Raw genomic sequence first — 24,397 nt, 5'->3', positions numbered from 1 at the left:
ATAATATATAATTTTCATAATATCGGTGGTACTAAATTTGTTACATTATTTCTAAAATGTTTTATATGGTGTGTGTTGAAATTAAATAGAGTTTTCCATTAAGTAATAATATCATGATTTATATATTTTATTTGTCATAATTTAAATTTTATTATATGATATATTACATTATCATTTTCCAATCTCAATTACATTTTTTTTTATCTCTTTATATATCTTTTTTTTTAAACAATTAAAAAAATAAATAACTAATACAAATTGATGTATAAAAAAATGTTAATATAAAATTTTCACTGATTAAATTTAAATACAGTGTGAATAAAAAAATGTCACATTAAAATGATATATATAAAAAAAATAATATAAAATTTTGACCGGAAGGTATAATCACTATTATTTAACAGTGTGTATTATTCAATGGTATTATTACGGATTCAATGATGTTATATAATTATGTGAATGAGAAGCTTTAGTATGATGAATAAACATATCAACGATTATATTTCTATTGCATAATCAAAATAAGCAGTATTATAATTATGAAAAAATTAATCCTTTTTGGCCATTATTTATATAGTTCTATTTAAACAGCATTTGGATTTTTTGGTTCTCAACTCTATCTATTTTAAAGTTAGAGTTTATAATCCCAGGCTAATAAAAATTAATTAATTATTAACTTGCAAATTTTTTTTATATTATTCATAATTAATTTTATTTGTTAACGTAATACTCTTATATTAAATAAATTGACAAAACAAGATTATATAAAAACAAAATTTTTTTTTAAAATAACAAAAAAATAAAAAAACAAATTCTTTTTTAATATAAAAAAAATTAATTAACCAGTTTTAGACTGGTCTTATTTAGGACAACGGTCTGGATCAATTTTCTTCAAGTACCTCTGAAATTTGATAATTGGCATGTAGGGTCAGGTTAAAAAATTGTATAAGTAATGGGCGGGCATGAGTGGTTGAATTTAAATATTTTTCGGGCAAAATGGCGAAATAACATAATAGACTTCAATTTATTAAAAAAAATAGTTTCATAATATCTAAAAATACTTTAAATAAATAAAAAGCCAAACCAACCATTAAAATTATTTTTAATCATTGGGCAGGAGAGTGGGTTAAACAAAATTTATAGGTAAATGGGCTAGCAGATAATTTTTTAAATAAATTATAAATGGAAGAGAGGGTCAAAAATATTTCGGAACAACGAGTAAGCGAGTTTGTTGGCTAAAACATGAACATTGTAGACCTCTACTTTTGCCTTTCTTTTTTTCTGAAGTGTAATGAATGAATGAATATTACTTTTATTTTTAGATGCATATGATTTTGACAGATAATTTTCAAATTTTCGTATAGCAATAATGATTCAAGAAGATTTTGATTATGACTATTTAACGAATAACTGTTGATGGTAAATGTAATTTCATTATTTAAATTTATATCCTAAATATCTTATATTTTTTTGATTATAAATTATATATAAATCTTAATTTAAATTCTTAAATCTAATTATTATCATGAGCAATTAATATTATCTATTACTTATAAAATAAATTTAAAATAGTTAATAAAACAATTATCCTAATTTAATATTTGCAAATCTCTAATCAAATCTATTTAATTAAATAATATTTATTAAATTTTATGTTTTTGGAAGGAGGATCTTTATATTCTTATTTTCTACTTCTTTTATTGCTATACTTATTATAAACGTTTATATATGGCTCGGAAGTATCCACGTTTATTTAAATTCATTTCTGGGTTACAATATTTGTTGGTATCCTTGAGAAAAAAAATTGGCATTATGGAGGATGTGTTCTTCATAAAATTCACATACACTCACCTCTGTGGAATCTATGACCAACGTGGTAATAAATAAAAGAAGAAAGTATGGCAATAATGCATGTGATACTTTTTTAATATGTTTTATATAATTGTATTATATATTTATATGCTTAATATTATAGATTCACCTCTATTTTATAGATTTGAAATAGTTATATTATCAATAAATTTATTTAATATTAAAAATTATTTATTGTTTCAGTTAAATAAATTATTAAGTCAACAATATGATAAGAAATATAATGAATGATAAAAGTTGATTGGGAATTAAAAAAAATTTTTTGGTTCAATTTTATACTTATTTAATAAATATAGATCTATATAAGTTAGGAGGTCATAATCATAGTGACCTAAAAATTAACCATATTATACTTAACAATTACATATTATTTCTTTTATAATGATTCAAATATTAAATATTATAAAAAAGGTGACAAATGTGATAAATAATCCAAGATAAAATTAAATAAGCTCGGTTGATAACTTTTTAAAATAACAACTATAATTCAAAATTTGTAGAAAAAAAACATTTTTATAAAAAATAAGTGAAAACCCAAGATTATTTATAAAAAATATAGCCAGAAGCCTACAATAAGTTTTGACCTAAAGGCCTCCACTAAAATTTATGGCAGAAAATCCTGGATATGTTTGTGCACATAATGATTAATGAGGGTAAGTTAGTAAAATTGGAATTTTTCCTATTTAGGAGGGGTAAGATTTGAGTAATATGTTTAAGTAACCATTTTCCTATTTAGGTACCTAAATTTTAAAATTAAAAAATACCCAAATCTCATTATCTTTAAAGCATATTGATTTAATAATACAATATAAATATTGTTGTTTAGTACAGAGACAATCCTATAAATTTTGTAAAATACCTAATTAAATAGGGGTAGTGTTGTTAAACGGCTCGTTTTGAGCCGATTTTTTAAAACGGCTAACTCAATATTTTGGCCAGAAAAATATTGCCTAAGCCCGTAGATTTCGGTAATATATGTATGGACCTTTGTTCCTTCTATAGGCAAAATCTTCAGGCTAGCGTAATATTTTTTCTGGATGAAATATTGAGTTAGCCGTTTTTCAAAATCGGCTCAAAACGAGCCTTTTAACAACACTAAATAGGGGCATGCCATACACTATAATTGAAGGAAAAAATGTGCACTTTCCAAAAATTTTCCAAATATATAAAATGAAATACCTCTTGCATTTTTTTTAAAATATGTCCTTTTAACTAGTGTTTTTGAACTTGGACTAAAAAGGGTTCTGATCTAGTTCTGAATAATTAAAAAAATGGTTCTGGTTCCTAAAATTTTAAAAAATGAGATCTTGGTTCTTATTCTTAAATTTAATATGCAAATACTGTTAAAATGATCAAGAAATATAAACAATGAATTAACCATCTAAAATGATTATTTTTTATATACTATATAGTATGGAGATTTTAAATGTTATATATATTTATTTGCTATTTTCTTACAACCAGCCCTTAATTTAAAAATGGGTTCTGGTTCTTATCAATTTTAAAAGGATTCCAGGTTCTTGTTTCAGTATCTAGATTTGTTCCTGTTCAGAGGATTTATGTTCTAAACTGATTTTATAAATATAATAATATTATTTAATTATTATAAAATAAAAATTAAATAATATTTTCATCAAAAATACATGTGAAAATGAATAAATAAATTTATGCATTTTTAGTGAAGCATAGCATAGCAGAGACTTGCAGAGGTTATAATTTTAGGCCTGACCTGAATTTAAAAAAAAAATTTATTTTCAAACTCAACCCAGGAATTTTCTCAGATTTTATTTTTAAACATTTCATTTTTTTGGCCTGGGCCTTTTTTCCAATTTCGTTATTTTAATTTAGGCTGTATTTGCAAATTGTTCCAAATTGAAAATATGAGTACTCTACGATTATTTAACTAATATTTATATAGTTTAAAAAAATCTTTAAATCTGCCTGGCTTTTATTTTTTTTCAGAGGAGCGGCGCTACACTTTTTCTAAATTTAAAAATCAGGAGCGGGAGCTAGCTTCTTTAGGGCTGGAGTTGAGGAGCGCTGCTCCATCGCTCTTTTAAATTTAATGTATAATAAATTATTTTTAAATATTAAAATACCTATTTATTTGTTAATTAAAATTCAGTAAAAATGAAATTTTATTTTATATAAATTTATGCAATACTAAATGGAGTCGAGTTAGATTGATTTTACTCTAATCAGTTAAAATATTAAACATCAAGTTTTTCTTCCTTTTTATGTTGTAAATTTCTTTGAAAATCTTATAAGTCATATTAATATTAATTTTATAGATATATGATAAAAATAAGTTTTTGATATTATGGATGCAGACATCATAGAAGAAGAAATCGAAATAAAAATATTGCAGATTTTCAAATGTATATAATGATGAAAATATCATTGCGGCTATTATCCATCCTGCATTCAAATTAAGTTGGAAATGGATAAAATAATGCACAAAATAAAACTAAAATATAAATTAATTAATTTTTTAAGAAAACAAACCCTGATGCAAAAATAGCTACTAGTCCACAGGAACTCTGCAATGATTTGGAAGATTTTTTTAGATTCCATAAAATTGAACATCAGTAAGATAATTTATTGGACAAATATTTTTTAAATTATGATATCAAGATTACTATATTTGATAAATTTCCTAAATTAAAAAATATTTTTATAAAATACAATACCCCGTTTCCCTCTAGGGCTCCTGTTGAGCGCCTATTTAGTAGTGCTAAATAGATTTTAGGGGAGATGAATGGATGTTTTTTATATTCAAATTTAGAAAATTTATTACTTTTAAAAGCTAATAAAAGATTATAAATAATTTGTTATACCATTTATTATAAATAATACTTTTAAAAAATATGATTTTGTTTCGCGTACTTCGAGCGGCTATGGAGTAGCACTCTATTACCTAGAGCGGGAGCTAGATCCTTTTAAAAATTTAGTAGTTGGAACGGGAGCTAGCTTCCGAGAAGGTAGGAGCGGGAACTAGCTCCCTTTAAAAAGGAGCATTAACTGATTTTTTTTAAAAAAATTTTTAATCCCTGGAATTGCAGATTTAATGATTTTTTTTGATAGAATAAAGTTATTTTTTTTATATTAATAAACACTTAAGTTTTGGACCTATCAAAAGATTATAGATTAAATGATAAATTATTTTTTTATAATACTCGGCCTAGCCTTTTTTTGGCACAAGCAACTCGAAAACATTTTATTCTTCTAATTATGGCCTAAAAATAGCAAATTTTAATTGCGCCTCAGGCAGTTACAACCCACCAATAGATTTAGGTATGGCTGGGGAAAAATTGTAAAAACTATTCATGTGTTGAATATTATAAAGGCTAGATTTATAGGGCCTGGATATTTTGATCAGGCCCGGCCCAAGCTCACAGTAAAAAAAAATTATAGGCCGGGCCCATATTTAATATTGAAAACCCATAATAAAAGTTTCAAAAATTTTGCCCAGGCGCTCAAGTTCATATTAAAAATGTAATTTATTGTATTCAATGAAAATAAACAATATTTCAATGTATTTAGGCAATCATTTTGTTTGTAATATTAAAATTTATTACCATTAGGGGCCGGCCGCCGACCTTTTTTGGTCACCCCGAAAACGCCGCCGTTTTAGAAAATCTCGCCAGCGCACCGCCGATTTTCATATGGGCTGCGCACGGCCGGCGTAAAAATTACTTTCATATTTTATACCTTTTTATTCTAATAATCAACATCACTATTGTAATTTTTTTAATGTCAATCAGGATTTTGATGAATTTTTATTTTTTATTGTTTTAAAATCAAATTAAAATTATATTGACGTCATTATAGATTCAATCAATCAAAAATCTAAAATTCTAAAAGTTACCATAATTTTACATATTTTTAAAATAGATGCATCTACATTTAATAATTCTATTAATAATTTTAATATCCTAACTCTGGAAAATAAAAAATCCATAGTCTAGAAATTTTTTGGATACTTACACTTAAAAAGAGATAACAAATTTTTTCCATAAATTCTGACAAATTTTCCTACAATTGTTGCTTAGAAAAGGCTATTGGAGACGATGATGATTCAAATAAGCCATTTTCACAGTATATATTTTTTTTAAAAATATTATTTTCTCATATATAGCCAAAATCTTTACTAAATTAAAATATATTTTTTGTAAAATATAACCTAGCTATAAAATTCAAAACTTTTCAATAAACAAATCAAATTGCATATTATTAGAAATTAAATTGGATAATTATATAAATGTATATATACCAAAAGAATTACAAATAAAATTCATTATCGTTTTTTAAACTTTAATCGATTTTAGATCGTTTGATAGGCTTACTTATTATTAGTACTATATTGATAACTTGTAGAAATGAGTTGTTTTTATAATAAATGTCTAAATCTCCTAAAAAGATATAGTTACGATTCCGATATCTCCTACAAGAAAATTAATAATTAATTGTTGAAAGATAAAAGCAAGTTTTCATGCACCTGCCCTGATATTAATTAATATTTATTTTATAAATATTTCGATATTAATTTTTTTCTTAAAATTATTTATGATGTATAAATATAAATGCGCAAATCATTTTAAAGAATCTAAACACTTTAATTATAAAAAGAACCTGCGTAAAGTCATGACGTGGATGACACAATTTCCAAACATTGAGGCGGAACACTATATTTGTGATAAATGTAAACGTTTATCACAAATAAAATATTGAAAATATAAATTCTGATAGCGAATATGTAAATAATATCACCACAGCATCCACATCAATATATACAATCAATAACTTAAAGAAATTAGAATATTTCCTATTGAAAAAAAGAGTAACTGAAAAAAATTTTTCAAAAAAAAGATAGCGAAAATATCAAAAGCTATTCTAGATATATAATTAACAATCCAGAATCGGATAGACAATAATGATATACTTTAAGAAATTAATCCTAATTTATCTAAAAATAAATAATATCAATTGCTTACCATTCTGACTCATAATTGGAGTGCAAATAAAATAAAAACGGAATTCAACGCTACATATCATTTGACATAATTCCCAAATCATTTTAGAAGAATAAGGAATTCTTTCAACTCCAAATCGAAAGCCTGCAAAATATCTAAATCCAAAAACAATATCATTAAAATTTTTATTGCAGCGATGAAATTAGTAGGGTATTACCAGGAAAAAAAGATTGCATATCTATCACTGAAAAGGGGGAACGAGTGAACGCTCAAAAGAGATTAGTTCTTAATAATTTAAAAGAATTATATAATCATTTTAAGGAGAGTAATTCAAACATAACAATTGGATTTTCAAAATTTGCTAGCTTAAGACCAAAAGAGTTCCTTCTCGTGAACCTGGACATGAGAGGGCCAGGTATATTAGCAGGGGCTAGCGGAACTCATAATGTATGCGTTTGTAGCATACACCAGAATATTAAACTTATGATTTTAGGCTGTGAATTGGCAACATTGACTAAAAATGGTGAGAATATATTAACAACTTATAAAGATGTTATAGGCAGAATGATTTGCAATCCCCCGTTTTGTTATTTTGGTGACTGCAACGAGTGTGGCTCGGCACTCTTAAAAGAACGCATCGAAAAATTATTTATAAAAAATGATATAGCTCTTATTACGTTTAAACATTGGGTTTCGGTATAGAACAACTGGAGACTATTTCTCCTTCAGACTAATTTATTAATTATTTTTTCGATAAAATGAATATCTCATACGCCATTCATTTATTTGTGAACTACAAAGTAAATCTCACAATAACCTTATAAATAGTTTAGAAGATAGTCACTATAATATTTGCGACTTTTTAGAAAATGTTTCCTTTATTGTCCAAGACGAAGTTCAGGGTTATCATTGGACACTTCGCAAGTTACGTTGCACGATTCTCCAATTTATTATAAAATCGAAGATCAAATAAACAACCTAAGTTTTGTGTAATATCAGAATCCTTAATTCATAATACTGTTTCATTCCATTTATTACAATCGCATTTGATTCATTTTTTAAAAATAAATTCGACACTCCACCAGAAAAAATTCACTACTTTTCTGATGATTCAGCCGTGCAATATAAAAATAGGAAAAACTTTATCAATGTTTGTTACTATGAAATCTATTTTGATGTTCAAGCAGAATGATTTTTTCTTACGGCACATGGTAAAAGTGTCTGCGACGGCATAGACGACACAGTAAAAAGGTTAGTTGCCAAAAGCTTACAAAGACCTTATACTGATCAAATAATTACAATTTTACAAATATGCGGAAGAGTATATAAATGGTATAAATTTTTCATATGCCATCATACCAGAGTATGAAGAAGAAGAGATAAATCTAATAGTAAATTTATCTCAATACCTGGGACACAAAATTCACGTAGTGTTTCCAATTGGTTTAACTTCAACACTAAACTATCTTCTAATTCGTAGACATTTATTGTGGAGAATATAGTATATCCACGTGAGGATCTGTTGATCGATGTAGAGTATATGTAACCTGTGTGTATGAAAACAATTGGTGGTTAGGATCATTCGAGATAAAATAAAAATTAATTTTCTTCACCCTAAAGGACCAGCTCTTTTATCTACTGGCACAAGATCTTCTTTTCACACCAAAAAATAATATTTTAACAATAGTTAGCCCATCAACGGCAACTGGGCTTACATATAATTTATCGCAAAACAAAATTGTCATGCGGTCAAAAAAACTAAATTTAATGAAAAACCAAAAATAGGTAATATCTTTTAGTGATCTGCATCGGGCCTAATTTTTCAAGCCCGGCTCGGCCGATATTTTTTTTAAAAAAGTTGTGCCGGTTCGGCCCGAACCCGAAATTTATTTTAAAAAAATTTACCTGCCCGGCCAGGCCCGAATTTATTTAAATATAGAAATTAATTTTTATAATTACTTAAAATAAAAGACATATGTTATATAGCATTTTTTTTTCTCTTTAGCTTTCACCTTTTCTGGTGGTAAGCTCCTTCAACATTATCTAATTTTTATACCTCTTTATATTGGCTCTAACTTTATGGCTCCATTGAAGTCTCTTTTACGTTTGCCCATCACTTCCAAACTCTTAACTTTATTTCCTATGTAGTTCATAGGCCTTCTCATTGTGTGCCCATACCACCTAAGTCTGTTTACCATTAACTTAGTCTTAATGGACACTACCTTTAAACTACTTAGTATTCTTGTACTGCGCACTTTATCCTTTCTTGTTACCCCAGCAATCATCCTCAGCATTCTCATCTCCATGGTTTGTAGACTTCTCTCGTCTGATTCTTTGGTTGGCCATGTTTCCGAACTATATAGAATAGTTGGTTGTATTATGGAACTGTAAATTTTTCCCTTTAATTTGGGTGGGATTCTTTTATCAAATAGCACTCCAGATAAAGATCTCCACTTTAGCCACCCTTGATTAATCTTACTCTTTATCTCTTTTTCTATTGTGCCGTTTGTTTGTATAGTGGAGCCCACGGGTACGGGCCGGGCCAAATTTTGCAGATCTCTAATACCTTTCATGAATTTTAATTATCTATTATATTTACAAAATAATAAAATAATTTTACGAAAATTAAAATTTTTTACAAGAAAAAAATAATTATAATCGCAGCTATCTCATTTCATGATGTTAATGCTGGAAAATTTATTATTTATGTTTAAAAATGGGAAAAGTTTAAAAAAATAATAATCTTAATAAAACGCGTTATTTTATAAAGGAGTGTCATTTATTTTTATAATTATAAAACCATGGGTCCCAAGTTAAAAATTTTTTTATGGATAATATAGAGAATAAGAAAATATTAAATTCAAAAATATTTGGAAAGCGAAACACCTGGAGTTTTCATGTTTAAAATTTATAACGTAAATAAAAACCGCCACAATATTGTTTTAAAAAAATCCTTAATATTTAACAAAAGGCCTTTGATAGAGTTAAATGACATATAACTTATATTTTTAAAATCATTATTTTTAACTTATCTCAATTTTAAAAAATCGTATTTTTCGAAAAAGGTCATTTTTAGCACTTTTGACAATTGATATCTCAGAAACTATGAGTATTAGGAAGCTAAAATTTTGGATTCGATGCTTTCTAGTGATATTCCCTTAGTCTCAGTATGCAAAATTTTATCGAAATTAAAAAGGTCGGGCCAAGTTATCGATTTGGTATGGAATTACCCTGCATTATTATGAATGAACTGCCAGTTTAGATAATATTATGTTATTGGCTACTAGACTATTGCTAGTAATAAATAAAGAATTATATGAGATAAAATTAAAGATTTTTAAACAGAAAATATTTATAGTTTGATTTAAAATTTAATAAATATTTTATTTTCAACTTTATGAAAAAAATGGTGAATAAAAAATTAGTAAAATGTATGTTATTTTGCATATGAAATAAATAAATTTAGATTTAAAATCTTTTTCTCTCTGCTATTTATTCGGATAAAACATAATATTAGAAATATAGAAGATCAGGGCAAAATGATCGGTGAAAAATAAAACGAATTTTATACTAATATAGTCCAAGCCCAACTGAATTTAAGCTACAGGGCCGTAGCCACGGCGGGCCCCGGGGGCAACCCCTTTAAATTTTTGGCCCCCTAACCTGGCCCTAAGAAAAATATTTTTCACCCCCAAAAATGGCCCCCATAAATTTTTCCGGCCTTCCAAATTTTAAATTTTTTTTTGTAATATATTATTTTTATATTTTTAAAAGAAATTTTAATTATTTGTTCAAAAAAAAGTCTAGTTTGTGAATTTCTTTCTATCCTGTTTTATTTTTATCCAATAATATACATTCATATTTTATCATTTTCATGTGTGTATGTGTATGACATTTTATAGGCGCTTAATCACGTTGAAATTGTACTTATTTCAATGATAATTATTTTATTTATTATGTTTCAATCATATATTATTATTATAATATAACTTGTTATTTAAAACAGCGGTGAATATTTTAGAATTATGAAGAAAATACTGAGATAACGACAATTTTGGTAAGCCAACAAATTAACCGTAATAAGGTTACGTTTGATCACAGATGATCCAAAAGTAGGCTTTTACCTTCGACATATCAATTGAAATTTGTCGATCCAACTGCATATCCATACATGGGTCATTAAGCCCAGCCGACCATACCTAAATATATTATTTTAAATTAATTTTAATTTCTCTTCTTTTAATTTTTTATTTTTATATAGAATATAGACATAGTATGTCAATTATAATTTTGATATCCATTTAAATAGTATTTTCATCATTTGTTTTATTTTTATAGCTGTGCATTCAAGTTTTTTAAAAATAAAAGTGATAATATAATATTTACTCTCTTAAATCAATATTTGATTTGATGTTATTTCTTAGCATACAGGAGCTACCTTTTCTTGGGAATGGTTCAACAAAAATTACGGATGCTGCAAAAGATGAAAACATAATATATTCTTCTGGACTATTTATAGCTGTTTAATACACCATCCAAAAAGATCCTGGATAAAATAAAATTATGAAATACCCAAAAATGCCCAATATACATCATCCCAGATTTAAAAGTATGGAAGATATGGTGTTTTAAATATCTCAGATAAATATAACAAAAGTGAGTGCCTTTTCTTATCTAGGCTGATGAGGCAAAATATACATCAGTTTGTAAAAACCTGAGCATAATTATTCGCTATATTTTATTGGGGAGAAATTCAAGAAAATTTAATAGGAATTACTAAAAGAAAGAAAGAAACAGAGTCTTTCTACTGAAAGCATTACTAATTGCATTTTAAAGCAATTTAATGAGTTATATATTAATTCAACGAACATAATAAGCCAGGATCGAAATGGAGGAGTGCAAATCCTTCAAAAAAATTTAATAAAAAAGTTCCTTTTATAAGCTACAGGTTCAAAATTGGTATAATATTATTATCATTTCTAATTTTTTTAAAATTTATCTAATGCATAATTTTTTAGACATTTTAAAGTATCCTATAAATATGCAGGTCATAACTTAAGAGACTTTTAGACCAGAGATGGACTGGTCATTTAAAAACATCTCGCATCATTTATGAGAATTTTGAGGCTATTGGTGAAGTATTATTTAACTTTTCTAATACTCTTAATTCAGAGGTTTCCACTCATGATTCAGTCGAAGCCTCTGGTCTTTTATCTCAATGCGTTAATATAAATTACGTTATACCATTATAATTTATGAGATATAATAACAATAGATCCACTAAATAAGTATCTACAGTCAATAGGTACTAATCTAGTGGATGCTAAAAATTGTATTGATTCCACTATTAAAAATAAAAGAAGCGATAATTCTTTTGATTTGATTAGAATTAAGGCTGAAAAACTTTTAGCAAAATTTAATCTCACTCCTCACAAATCATCAAGGGTACGTAAAACGCCTATAAATTTTCAAGATTTTTAGTCGAGACCAAATTACAATGTGATTGTGAAAAAGACTCCAAATAGAATTCTTTAAAAAGAAATTATTATGAAATTATTGATTACTTTGTGTTGATCGTTTTTTAGATCGATTTACACTAGATGACTATAATTTTCTATCATGTTTTAATACATTGCCCCCGTTTGACCCTGATTATTTTATATCGGATAAAATGGCCCGATTAGAATAACTTAAATATGGAAACGTTACATCATGAAATGAAAATAGTTAAAGGATTATTAGCCGCTGAAGTTAAAGAAAAACATAATTTTGAAAATATCCTAATTTGTATTAAATAAATATCATGCATTTAAAGAATTGTATAAATGCTACTCAGCAGCCATCATCATTAGGTTACCAACGGCTTCTTGTGTGGCCTCTTTCTCTACAATAAAGAGAGTTCTATCGAGCACTAGAGAGTCGATGAAAGATTAACGTAAGCAAAATTTAGTATTGATGGCTTATGAAAAAAAATAACACAAAATTTATCCTTTAATTCATTTATGTTAAAATTTAAAAATAAAAATCGTCGTATTATATCATAGTATTATTTAGTGTAATCATATTATAGTATTATTTTATATTCATATTACATAAATTTTAATTAAAATATCATTTCTATGAATGCTTAAATATTTGTTTTATTTTTAAAAAATAGTGGGCTGGCCTCTCAAGCTGAAAATTCCTGGCTACGGCTCTGTCAATTTAGGATTTATATTCTTTAGAATATAAAGGCTTTTATCAGAATAAACATAAATATTTAATTTATTTAGTGTTGTTAATCGACTGAGTCGAGTCGACCTAGTCGAAAACTGTGTCTAAGTTTTGGGTCGAAAAAATCGACCCAAACTGACATGAGTTATCAACTCTAGTCGTGAATTCAAGTCGTGAACTCAAATCGACTAGAGGACGAATATTTTTATAAACTTGAGTCGTCGACTAAAGGACGAATATTTCAAATTAATTATTAATAATTAAGATTTGTTCTGTTTTTTACATTTTTTTATTTTAGACTTCCAACTTGAGATTTAAATAGGAATAATATACTTTAGTCAACTAGAGGACGAATAGTTCTATGAACTTGATTCGACTAGAGGACGAATATTTCAAATTAGTTAATATTAATTAAGATATTTGTTGTTTATTACTTTTTTTATTTTAGACTTCCAACTTTAGTTGAAAATAGGAATTATATACTTGAGTCGACTAGAGGACGATAAGTTATACTTATATGAACGTGAGTCGACTAGAGGACGAATATTTCAAATTTTATTAATTAAGATATTTGTGATCTATTTTTTACATTTATTTACTGTAGACTTTCAACTTGACACCATGAATATGAAATATATAATTGAGTCGACTAGAGGACGAATATTTCATATTAGTTATTATTAATTAATTTATTTGCTCTGTTTTTACACAGGATAATTATAATGACCAATATTGTTTGTTAGCTGTTTTAATTTTCCACCTATTAAAATAAGCTTAAAATTTTAATGTAATGTGCAGATACACATGGTATGTGTACCTGGACCACCTGCTAAAACACAGTTTTTAGGTCGTAAGAAAGCAAATCTACTCAGACCTAACTGTATATCGTTATGAGTCTCTCTAAAGTGAATGAAAAGTTCTTTAATATTACATAAAATTAGCCTTTTCTGCACTTGATATTTTCCTATTTACATAAAAATTATTTTTGCCTGCATAAGTAGTGTTGTTAATTGGTTGGTTGTGTAGAGCCTAGACCCGGGGTTTGGGTATAAAATATCGACAAAACCAGCTCTGAGCACGAACCCCGAGCACAGACCCGGCGTTCAGACCCAAGGTCCAGATCCGGATAGATGGCACAAAGGTTTAGACATTATTGATTTTCTGGTTAAAATATTGATTTAGCCGTTTTTAAAAATCGGCTCAAAAATAGCCGTTTAACAACACTAATGGAAATCCTGATCACATTATTTATTAAATATATATTTTATTATATCATTGAAAACAAACTCCCTTTTTTGCTTAAAAATACAGGTAAAGCATTATAGGTAAACCGAATGTTAAAGACTCAATTTGGCGCCAATTTTTATTATTTTTTGATAGCCCTTTAGAGAATATTTTTACTTACAATATGATATATAATTAGTTTTAGAGATATAAGCATTTTTTTAAAATATTATATTTCTTATTGTTATTTATTAATTTTTTTTAAAAAAAACAAATCAATCTTAAAATTTACCCGCCAAAAAAATGAAATAGGTTTACCGTCAACTCATCCAAAAATTTTATACAGACTTATCCTAGCCCACAATAGGAGTATCCAGGATTTTTCAAAGTTCAAAGTTAGCGGGGGGGTTGTAGGTTAATTATTATATAGCAGCTTAAGTCAATTTTTAGCAGGCTAAAAAAATCGGCTAAACCTAGTTTTTAGCCTAAAGCTATCACTTTGACCTTGGGATTTTTTCTTTGAAATATAGCGGCTCAGATTTGAAAGAAACAAATATAAATGATAACGCCTTAATGTTAACGGACTTTCTCCGGCAGGCGCTTATAGATTGAGCGGACATTTAGTCATTACCCAACTATAGTTGTGGGTGGGAGGCTTACCCGCTCATAACCCTCTAAACACGTGATAAAAAATGCATTAATTATATAGCATATTTTTGTAAACTTCACCACGAATTCGCGCTTACTGTGAATTCAGGATAATCCTTGGCTAACTGCTAGTGCCGGCTAGTTTCAGAAAAATGGGATCCCTAAAATTAGTTTCTGACGGAACTCACTACCTACCAGATGTCAATTAAATAACAACTTTTTTGTATATCTTTTTATTAATTATTTATCAAACTGCAAAAAATTTTCATTGGGTTGTGTCCTAAATTATCAAAAATTAAATTCACAAACTTTCGAAACTTCATTGAAAATATATAAATAAGATAAGTCTATATTTTTAAACATAAAAATAAAAACATTTACAAAACATACTTGACTTCTAAATTTTAATACTTAAACATATACAATTTTAAAATTTTTGAAATTTTTTTTAAAAATTTTGGATTATAGCCTTTAAAACGAGTTTTATTTTTTAGTCACAAACTTTAAATAACAATATCCCATTAATTCACTTATGTGAACCATCTTTTAAAACCAGCGAACACTGCTACAACTTATTAACCAAATATTTTTTTAGTGAATGTATGGAAAATAAATTTTTTTTAAGCTTTCCCTTTTTCTTAACATTTAAAAAAAAATGATTAAATGGTGTCTTTTTTATCCAAGAGTCTTTATTTTATATTAGAAAAAATCTATTTTATGCCATTCTTTTTTAATAATATCATATTTGCTACAATTTATATAAAGTAACCAATGAGACAGTCAAAAAAAAATCTAAGAATTTATTAATATTCTTTTTATTTTTACGGTTTATATTTTTTAAAATATATTTAGCCTTTTCAATATTAAAATTTATTTTGTAAATATACAATAACACTGCACAATACAATAAATAATATAAAATATATTTTATTCTGTAAGACTAATATCCCAATTATTTAGGCATATACAATATTTAAGGATTGTTTCTGACATCCGATTTCGCTTCTTTGTCTAAAAGTCTACTGCCTTGCTAAAGACTCTCTCACTTGGAAACTTGTCGTTTGTTGTGCCAGGAAATCTTTAGCTATCAACGACAAGGTTGGGTAAAAATCACTGTTCTTCACACCAAATTTAAAATCTTTGTGCTCAAGGGTTAAAAAGTTATTCGCGTTAACATTTTTACCCCGTCAATCGCTTTACCCCGGTCTCCCCTACATAGAGAATTTTTTTTAAGAGATATATAATATCTCATGCTCATGATATTTAATTAAATTAAGAATAAAACATAATAAAAAAATATACATAATATTAAAAGTATGTATTATAATTTTGTTCTTAAAAATACCCCTCCCCCTCCTTCCTTGATTTAATATTTAAAAAAAAAATTTTTTTTTCTCTATCAATGAAAAAATAACAATTCTATTCCCCTCCCTTTTTTTCCCCCCAAAAATTAATTCCATAATAAAAATATTTATTTTTTGTTTAAATAATTTCATTCCCAAGTCAAAATTAAATATAAAATAAATAAAGGAGGGAGAGAGAGAGACATTGGGAAAAACGAAAAGAAAAGAAAATGCATTTTTTATATCTTCATTTAGTGTTGAGGACTAACTAATAGTTTTAGTCGAACAATTCGACTAAAAACTTTAGCGACTAAATTAGTCGATTAGTCGACTAATTTGGTCGACCAAAACGACTAATTAGTTGACTAAAAACGACTAATCAGAGAAGATAAACAAAAAGAAGTAAAGTGAGAATTTGTCATTAAAATAACTATATGAGTTATATATAAGTTATTTTTAATATATTTTTTTTTGAATTTCTTTTTCTTTAAAGTAACAGGTTAAAATTTTAAATTGTTATTTTTGAACTTTTTTAAAATTATTTTAAAGCAAGGTATAAATATATATTGTAAACATGTTAATTAAAATTTCAGTGAAGATGTACCATAGAAAAGTGACAATTGTCATAATCGTCATTTATAGGTTTTTTTGAAATTTTTTGAAGCAAATGGGTAAAAATATATATTGTAAACATGTTAAAATAAAATTTAAGCGAAGATGTACCATAGAAAAGTGACAATTGTCATAATTGTCATTTATAGGTTTTTTTGAAATTTTTTTAAGCAAATAGGTAAAAATATATACTGTAAACATGTTAAAATAAAATTTAAGCGAAGATGTACCATAGAAAAGTGACAATTGTCATAATCGTCATTTTTAAGTTTTGTTGAAATTTTTTGAAGCAAATGGATAAAAATATATATTGTAAACATGTTATATTTAAATTTCAGTCAAGATGTACCATAGAAAAGTAATAATTGTCATAATCGTCATTTTTAAGTTTTTTTGGAATTTTTTGAAGCAAATGGGTAAAAATATATATTGTAAATAAACATGTTATATTAAAATTTCAGTGAAGATATACCATAGATAAGTGACAATTCTCATAATCGTCATTTTTAGGTTTTTTTGAAATTTTTTGAAGCCAATGGGTAAAAATATATATTGTAAACATATTATATTAAATTTCAGTGAAGATATACCATAGATAAGTGACAATTCTCATAATCATTATTTTTTTTAACTTTTTTGAAGTAACAGTAAAATAAATTGTAAACATGTTAATTTAAATAGTATATACTACCAATGTGCAAAATTTAAAAAAAATGAAGAGGATAGGGTTGAAAATTGACTTTTTTGTCGATTTGATATGGAATTCACCATATATTTTTACCCCTTTGCTTCAAAAAATTTCAAAAAAACCTATAAATGACGATTATGACAATTGTCACTTTTCTATGGTACATCTTCACTGAAATTTAAATAAAACATGTTTACAATATATATTTTTACCCATTTGCTTGAAAAAATTTCAAAAAAACTTAAAAATGACGATTATGACAATTGTTACTTTTCTATGGTACATCTTCACTGAAATTTAAATATAACATTTTTACAATATATTTTTACCCTTTTGCTTCAAAAAATTTCAAAAAAAACCTATAAATGACGTTTATGACAATTGTCACTTTTCTATGGTACATCTTCGCTTAAATTTTATTTTAACATGTTTACAATATATATTTTTACCTATTTGCTTCAAAAAATTTCAAAAAAACTTAAAAATGACGATTATGACAATTGTCACTTTTCTATGGTACATCTTCACTGAAATTTAAATATAACATGTTTACAATATATATTTTTACCCATATGCTTCAAAAAATTTCAAAAAAACTTAAAAATGACGATTATGACAATTGTCACTTTTCTATGGTACATCTTCACTGAAATTTTGATTCAACATGTTTACAATATATATTTATACCTTGCTTTAAAATAATTTAAAAAAAGTTCAAAAATAACAATTTATAATTTTAACCTGTTCCTTCAAAGAAAAATAAATTCAAAAAATATTAAAAAAACTTATATATAACTCATATAGTTATTTTAATGACAAATTCTCACTTTACTTCTTTTTGTTTATCTTCTCTGATTAGTCGACTAAATTAGTCGTTTTAGTCGACTAATTAGTCGTTTTAGTCGTCGAGGTCGCTAAAGTTTTTAGTCGATTTCCTCGACTACGACTATTAGTCTTAGTCGGAAGAAATCAACTAATTAACAACACTATCTTCATTTAACATTTGATTTTTTATAAATATAAATAAAAAAAACATTAAATAAATGTATCCCACCCAAATTTATAAATGGGGGTTTTATTATAAAACAATTATTTTATTCATTTTTTTTATTTCATATAACATTATTAATTCCTGATTTTTTATTTCAAAATATAATAAATAAGTGAAAATAAAAATAAAAGGAAAAAACAAGAAAGTTAAACTTAAAATTAAAAATTACAAAATTTTTTTTTTATATATAATGCAAAATAAAAAAAATAAGATGCAGAATTATTTAAATTATCTCAAATAATTCTTGCTGCTCCTTGCACCCAGGTCTCAGTTGAGAGAGCATTTAGTGCATTAGCACTAACTGTAACCTCTCTAAGGACAAGATTAGACAAAGATATACTTGATGATATTTTAATTATAAAGCTTAATCGTACATTGTTAAATAATGTGATATTTTAAATCATTATTTATATAACCTATTTCATTATAAAGTTATTGTTTACATTGAAATTTTAATAAATTAAAATTCATATATATGATTGATTTAGATGATAACAATATAAATAGATTTTTTGTATGAATAGTATAATCAGAGAGGGGCATATTTTACTAGATATATCCAAATAGTAGTTTCTAAGATCTAAAATTGATTTAAAAGATTAAAGAAAAAATATTTTTAAATTTGTTGTTCCCAAAAATATCATGTTTTATATTGATGCATCTTTCTAGTTCAACTCCATTCCGGTTGGCTCAAAAAATTTAACATATATGATAGTATTATCATCTGCCCAGAGGTTTAAGTGTTTCCCAACAAGATCATATTAACCTAATTTAAAAATAATGGATATGAGTAATGTGATAATTTCAAAATATATATATTAAAATAATTTCAAAAGGGAGTTGAGAATTAGATATGTCACTTATCTATGGTACATATTCACTGAAATTTTAATTTAACATGTTTACAATTTATTATTTTACCCTGTAAGTTCAAAAAAATTAAATAAAAAATTAAAAATGATAATTGTCACTTTATGGTAGATCTCCATTGAAAATTTAATTTAACATGTTTACAATATATATTTTACCCATTTGCTTTAAAAAATTTCACAAAATTTTAAAAATAACGATTATGACAATTGTCACATATCTATGGTACATCTTCACTGAATTTTAAATTAAACGTATTTACAGCCTATATTTATACTTATTTGCGTCAAAAAATTTCAAAAAACTTTAAAAATAACGATTATGACAATTGTCACTTATCTAGGGGAAATTTTCGCTGAAATTTTAATTTAACATATTTACAATCTATATTTTTACCCATTATAGCGTCAAAAATAAACTAATATGTTTAAAATATAGATTATGATATTTGTCATTTTTACAAAGGAACATCATCATTGAATTTATAGTTTAACATATTTATAATATAAATTATATTTTTACCCTTAGTACTAAAAATTTCAAAAATGTTAAAAAATAGCATGACAATTGTCACATTAAAATATTATAAATAACATAAAAATTTAATACAAATATTTATAAATTATTTAAACTAATTCTTTTAATATACTAAAAAAATAGATAATTTTACAAAAATGATAAGAATAAACCTATAAAAGATTTCAACTAAAAGATTTATAATTCACAAAAATATTAATTAAAAAAGAAGATTTTAAATTCTTATCAATTCAAATTTTGCATGAAAACCACAAATTAATTGTAACAAAAATAATATTATACAATACCTATTCAAAATATTCGTCCTCTAGTCGACTTAAGTTCACGACTCAAATGGAAAACTCATGTTCTCGACTCAAATCGACTTGAGTGCATGACTCGAGTTGACTGGAGTTCACGACTTGAGTCGGCTTGAGTTCACGACCTGAGTCGACTTGAGTTCACGACTTGAGTCGACTTGTGAGTTCACGACTAACGACTTCAGACTCTGAGTCGGAGTCGGGTGAATTCGACTTTTTAACAACAATCCATAGCCATTTTACCCCAACAAGATATCTTGAGGGGTTAAGATAAAACCTTTCTTTTTTATTTCTAGATCTCATCTCAAGTGGGAGATATATTTAAAAGGATATCTTACTTTGGTGAAAATGGCAGGAAAATGAATTATCAAAGTTATCAAGATTAGCTAGAAAAATATTTGCAATTCCAGCAACTACCGCTTCTTCTCTATTATGATTTAGCATTGCTGGAAAGAATTTGCAATCGAAAAAAGTGTGGATTCACTGTTATTCTTATATTGGAATTTAATTTATAAATAATATCAAAATAAATATTGATTTAATACAGGGCTTTGTGCCGATCTAAAAATTATTCACCTATCCCATATTTCTAAAAAACCGATCTAATACCGAATCTATATTTATATTATAAAAATATCAATATTTTCTTTTTCTCCAAATGTTAATAATCTCATTAATATTTGCAATGTTTATGGGTGAATGTGTAATATTGTTAAACAGCTCCATTTGGCCGATTTTTAAAAGGGCAAAATCAAGATTTTTAGCCAAAATATTATTACCTAAGCCCCAAAATTTCGCCAATAGAAGTCTACAACTTTCTGCCATATGTGGGCCAGATAAATAAGCTAGAGTAATTTACTTTTGATCAAAATATTGAGATGACCATTTTTAAAAATTGAATACATTGATCCGGTTAACAACATTGACTGAATGTGACTCGTTAGATATTTTAAAATTCTTTTCTTGTGGCAGATAATCACCAAAAATAGTGTAAAATTTTTAACTATTTTTCTAGACATTCCAACAAATAGGTTGTATATTAGTTCCTTTTATTAATTTATTATTATGAAATTATTTATAAAATAAAAAAAAATTATAATTTTATATACAATCATGAAACAACCAAAAACAATAAAAAATATCTGATCGGATCGGTTTTTAAAAAAATATCAGGAGTTTTCTATTTATTTGTCTTTAAAAACTAGACCAGAGATAAAAATAAAAACTCTCCGGCCCAATTTAAATATAGAAAATTATTTAAAAAAATACTGGTGCCTTCTTTCCTGCAAAATTTATATTTCAAGATGTAAGCTCAGCCCAAATATTTTTAAATATTAAGCTCCACCTAGCTACGGGCCGGGCTTTGCAGATCTCTTACATATATTCATTTTCACTAATTTTTATTAATTTTTTATATTCGATTAATATAGAATTGGTCGTCCTCTATTTATAACTAGGGCGACGTTTATATTGATAGCGTAAAGTAAAAATATACAATATTTTCAAATTAAGAATAGTACAATTAGTAAAAATGGGATTTAATTTAAATTCATTATAATTACTTCGATGTTGTTGATAATTACTAATTTGAATACTCATACTCTAGTCAACACAAGTTTACGACTCAAATGAATCGAGTCCACGACTCTAGTTTATAACTCATATTCACTACTCAAGTAAAAAATATACCACATGAAAAAGAACCGAACAAATGTTACTTAAATACTAATTTGAAATAATCGTCCTCTAATCGGCTCGAATTCATAACTCGAATGTTGTAGGTTGTTTTTTCGACCCAAAACTTGGCTTCAGTTCTTGATTAATTCGTTAACAAGACTATACACAAGATTAGTGCATTTCCTAATCTTTAATTATCATTCATTATCTATATACATTTTTTCCCTGTCAATTATAGGTTCACCTCTTAAACATGGTTCGTCAATATAAAGGTATAATAAAGCCACTTGGAAATCTTCAAGGCCCTTCCACTTGTGAAATTTTAGATCCTATTATTTCCATTAACACTTGGGACGATGCATCCTTTTTGGTAGAGGCTGATAAAATCAAATTCAAACCCTTAACTATATCTGTTAGAAAACAAATATGTTACAGATTTCTGAAATTTTTCTCGACAGGGGATACGCAAGGACTTCAAGCGGGGGTTATTTTGAGAGCCGCGATGTTTTTGGCCAGAGATAAAACTGGAACTTATATTTTTCAAAATCATTTTTCTAGCGAGGGGTCTATCCTTGTGCCGCTGATTGAAAATTTTAATCCAACCTGTCTTGATCTTACATTAACAGATGTTCGAAATAGCAATTTTTTACCTTACGTTAGTTTCGGATTTTTAGAAGAGAAGGGTGAAGAAAAATTAAATTTTTTGGAAAGAATTGTAGGATTTATGGCTTTGATTTTGATAAGGATTACTGTCAAAACTGTAGACTCGATTTCAAAACGGTTTTCAGATCTTGAAAGATTATATAAATCATTGTATATGAAACTTGTTATATTTCCCAATCCTCACAAAACATGTTTATCTGAATTAAAGAACACATTTTATAGAGGGCATCCATTATGTAGGAACGTATTTAGCATACTAACAGCCGTATATGTTCATTGCAAACGATCCCATCCTCCTAATAAGCCAATCGTTGATATCTTGGACGCGACTTGCATGTTTCACAGTAGGGAAAACGGAATGAGGATGATCACTTTAGCACTCGCAGTTATAAAGGCTAAGGAGGAGGAAGTAGAAGGTTGGAGTAAAAACAAACTTTTTTCTTATTTTACATCCGATGATACTATCGATAGTTACATGAGATTTGACCGTTTTTATCGCGCTCATATGAATGTAGAAAATATTCAATTTGGATGGAAATGGGCGAGATTCATAGACGTGGCCTATTTTCACGATTTCAAGGTGTCGAAAAATGCTGAGTTTTGTTTGAAGTGCGCTGGTTTTCTCGGAATCGGTGTTATGTTTAAAATGGTGTCGCTTAATTCTCTTCCCGAAATCAAAAAAAATAAAGCCTTGTTATGGGCTCAAAAATTTAACGAAGCCGAAGTGAAATGCGAAATTTCTAAGACGAATGCGTTTTATGCAAAATTAGACTATGCAAAGGTTGAAGGTGAGCGAGATGAGCAAGATTAATATTATCTATTTTTTATATTTTCGTAAATGTATAATGACGATTATTATGTCAATGTAGTAAGGCGGCGTGTAAAAAGAAGTTAAACATTTGTATGCATTAATTATAACTATTGCAATGATTCTATATTAGACCTAGTAATACTAATCTCTTGGTATTTATCATCCAGTTTAAATTTTTTATATATAATATAAATATTATAACATATTGGTGGTATTTATACGGATAAGTTAGTCAATAAATTATAGTTTAGTCTTATTTTTATAAAATAATAATAAGAACATAAACTTGTGAATATTATAGTATTTATAATAAAATTTTATTTTAGCTATAAGATAGGAAAACTGAAAATTTTGAAAAATGCGAAGAAAATATGTTTTTGTGAATTTTTTTATAGTTTATTATTTTCAGAAAATATTTTTTGATACCTTGTGAACCCTCATGTTTTAAAAAGGGTTTGGGTTATGGTTCAGCAAAAATATGAGGGTACGGGTTCACATCCCTGTGATTTTCTCTATTTGTTGGGCGTAATTCAAATAAAATAGATAAGACTATGAGATTACTTTTATATAAGTGAATATATAAGAAATATCTAAAAAATGTTTATATAATCTGAATATAACATCCAGTTCTTTTTAGGCGTAAAATTTCTACTATTGTTTATATCAAAATAATAAAATTTAGGGAAGTATTTCTATGCTTTTTAGTCTTAATATATAAAAGAATCATATTTCCTATGATAAAAATTTAATTTTAATTATAAAAATTTTTTATCCATTTTTCAGTGTGTTGGGCGCTATTCTCTTTCGTCATTTTTGAACGTTTAAAATGATACATGTTCTAGACTTATCCATTGCCAGAGATATTTATTTTTAAATTAATATAATTTTATTCCGTATAGATGCCTTAATCTAATTT

General features: G+C 26.4%; 1 protein-coding gene across 4 annotated transcripts; it reads left to right on the top strand.

Annotated features, from left to right (window-relative positions):
* Positions 1–1,323: 1,323 nt before the first annotated feature.
* LOC135929547 (uncharacterized) lies at positions 1,324–23,686 on the top strand. 4 transcript variants are annotated; one of them, XM_065466180.1, is made up of 2 exons: positions 1,324–1,419; positions 22,246–23,685. In XM_065466180.1, the coding sequence occupies exons 1-2, from the start codon at positions 1,417–1,419 to the stop codon at positions 23,479–23,481; spliced, it is 1,239 nt and encodes a 412-aa protein (XP_065322252.1). In that variant the 5' UTR covers positions 1,324–1,416; the 3' UTR covers positions 23,482–23,685. The 4 variants fall into 4 exon arrangements, with proteins under 4 accessions (XP_065322252.1, XP_065322251.1, XP_065322253.1 ...); XM_065466179.1 differs by having other exon boundaries at positions 1,402–1,425; positions 22,246–23,686; XM_065466181.1 differs by lacking the exon at positions 1,324–1,419 and adding an exon at positions 1,663–1,896 and having other exon boundaries at positions 22,246–23,686.
* The last annotated feature ends 711 nt before the right edge of the window (positions 23,687–24,397 follow it).

This window comes from Gordionus sp. m RMFG-2023, chromosome 5 (assembly GCF_954871325.1).
Source record: "Gordionus sp. m RMFG-2023 chromosome 5, tfGorSpeb1-WG-v2, whole genome shotgun sequence".
Taxonomy (NCBI): Eukaryota; Metazoa; Nematomorpha; class Gordioida; order Chordodea; family Parachordodidae; genus Gordionus; species Gordionus sp. m RMFG-2023.
This window is presented reverse-complemented; position numbering and strand designations above follow the sequence as displayed.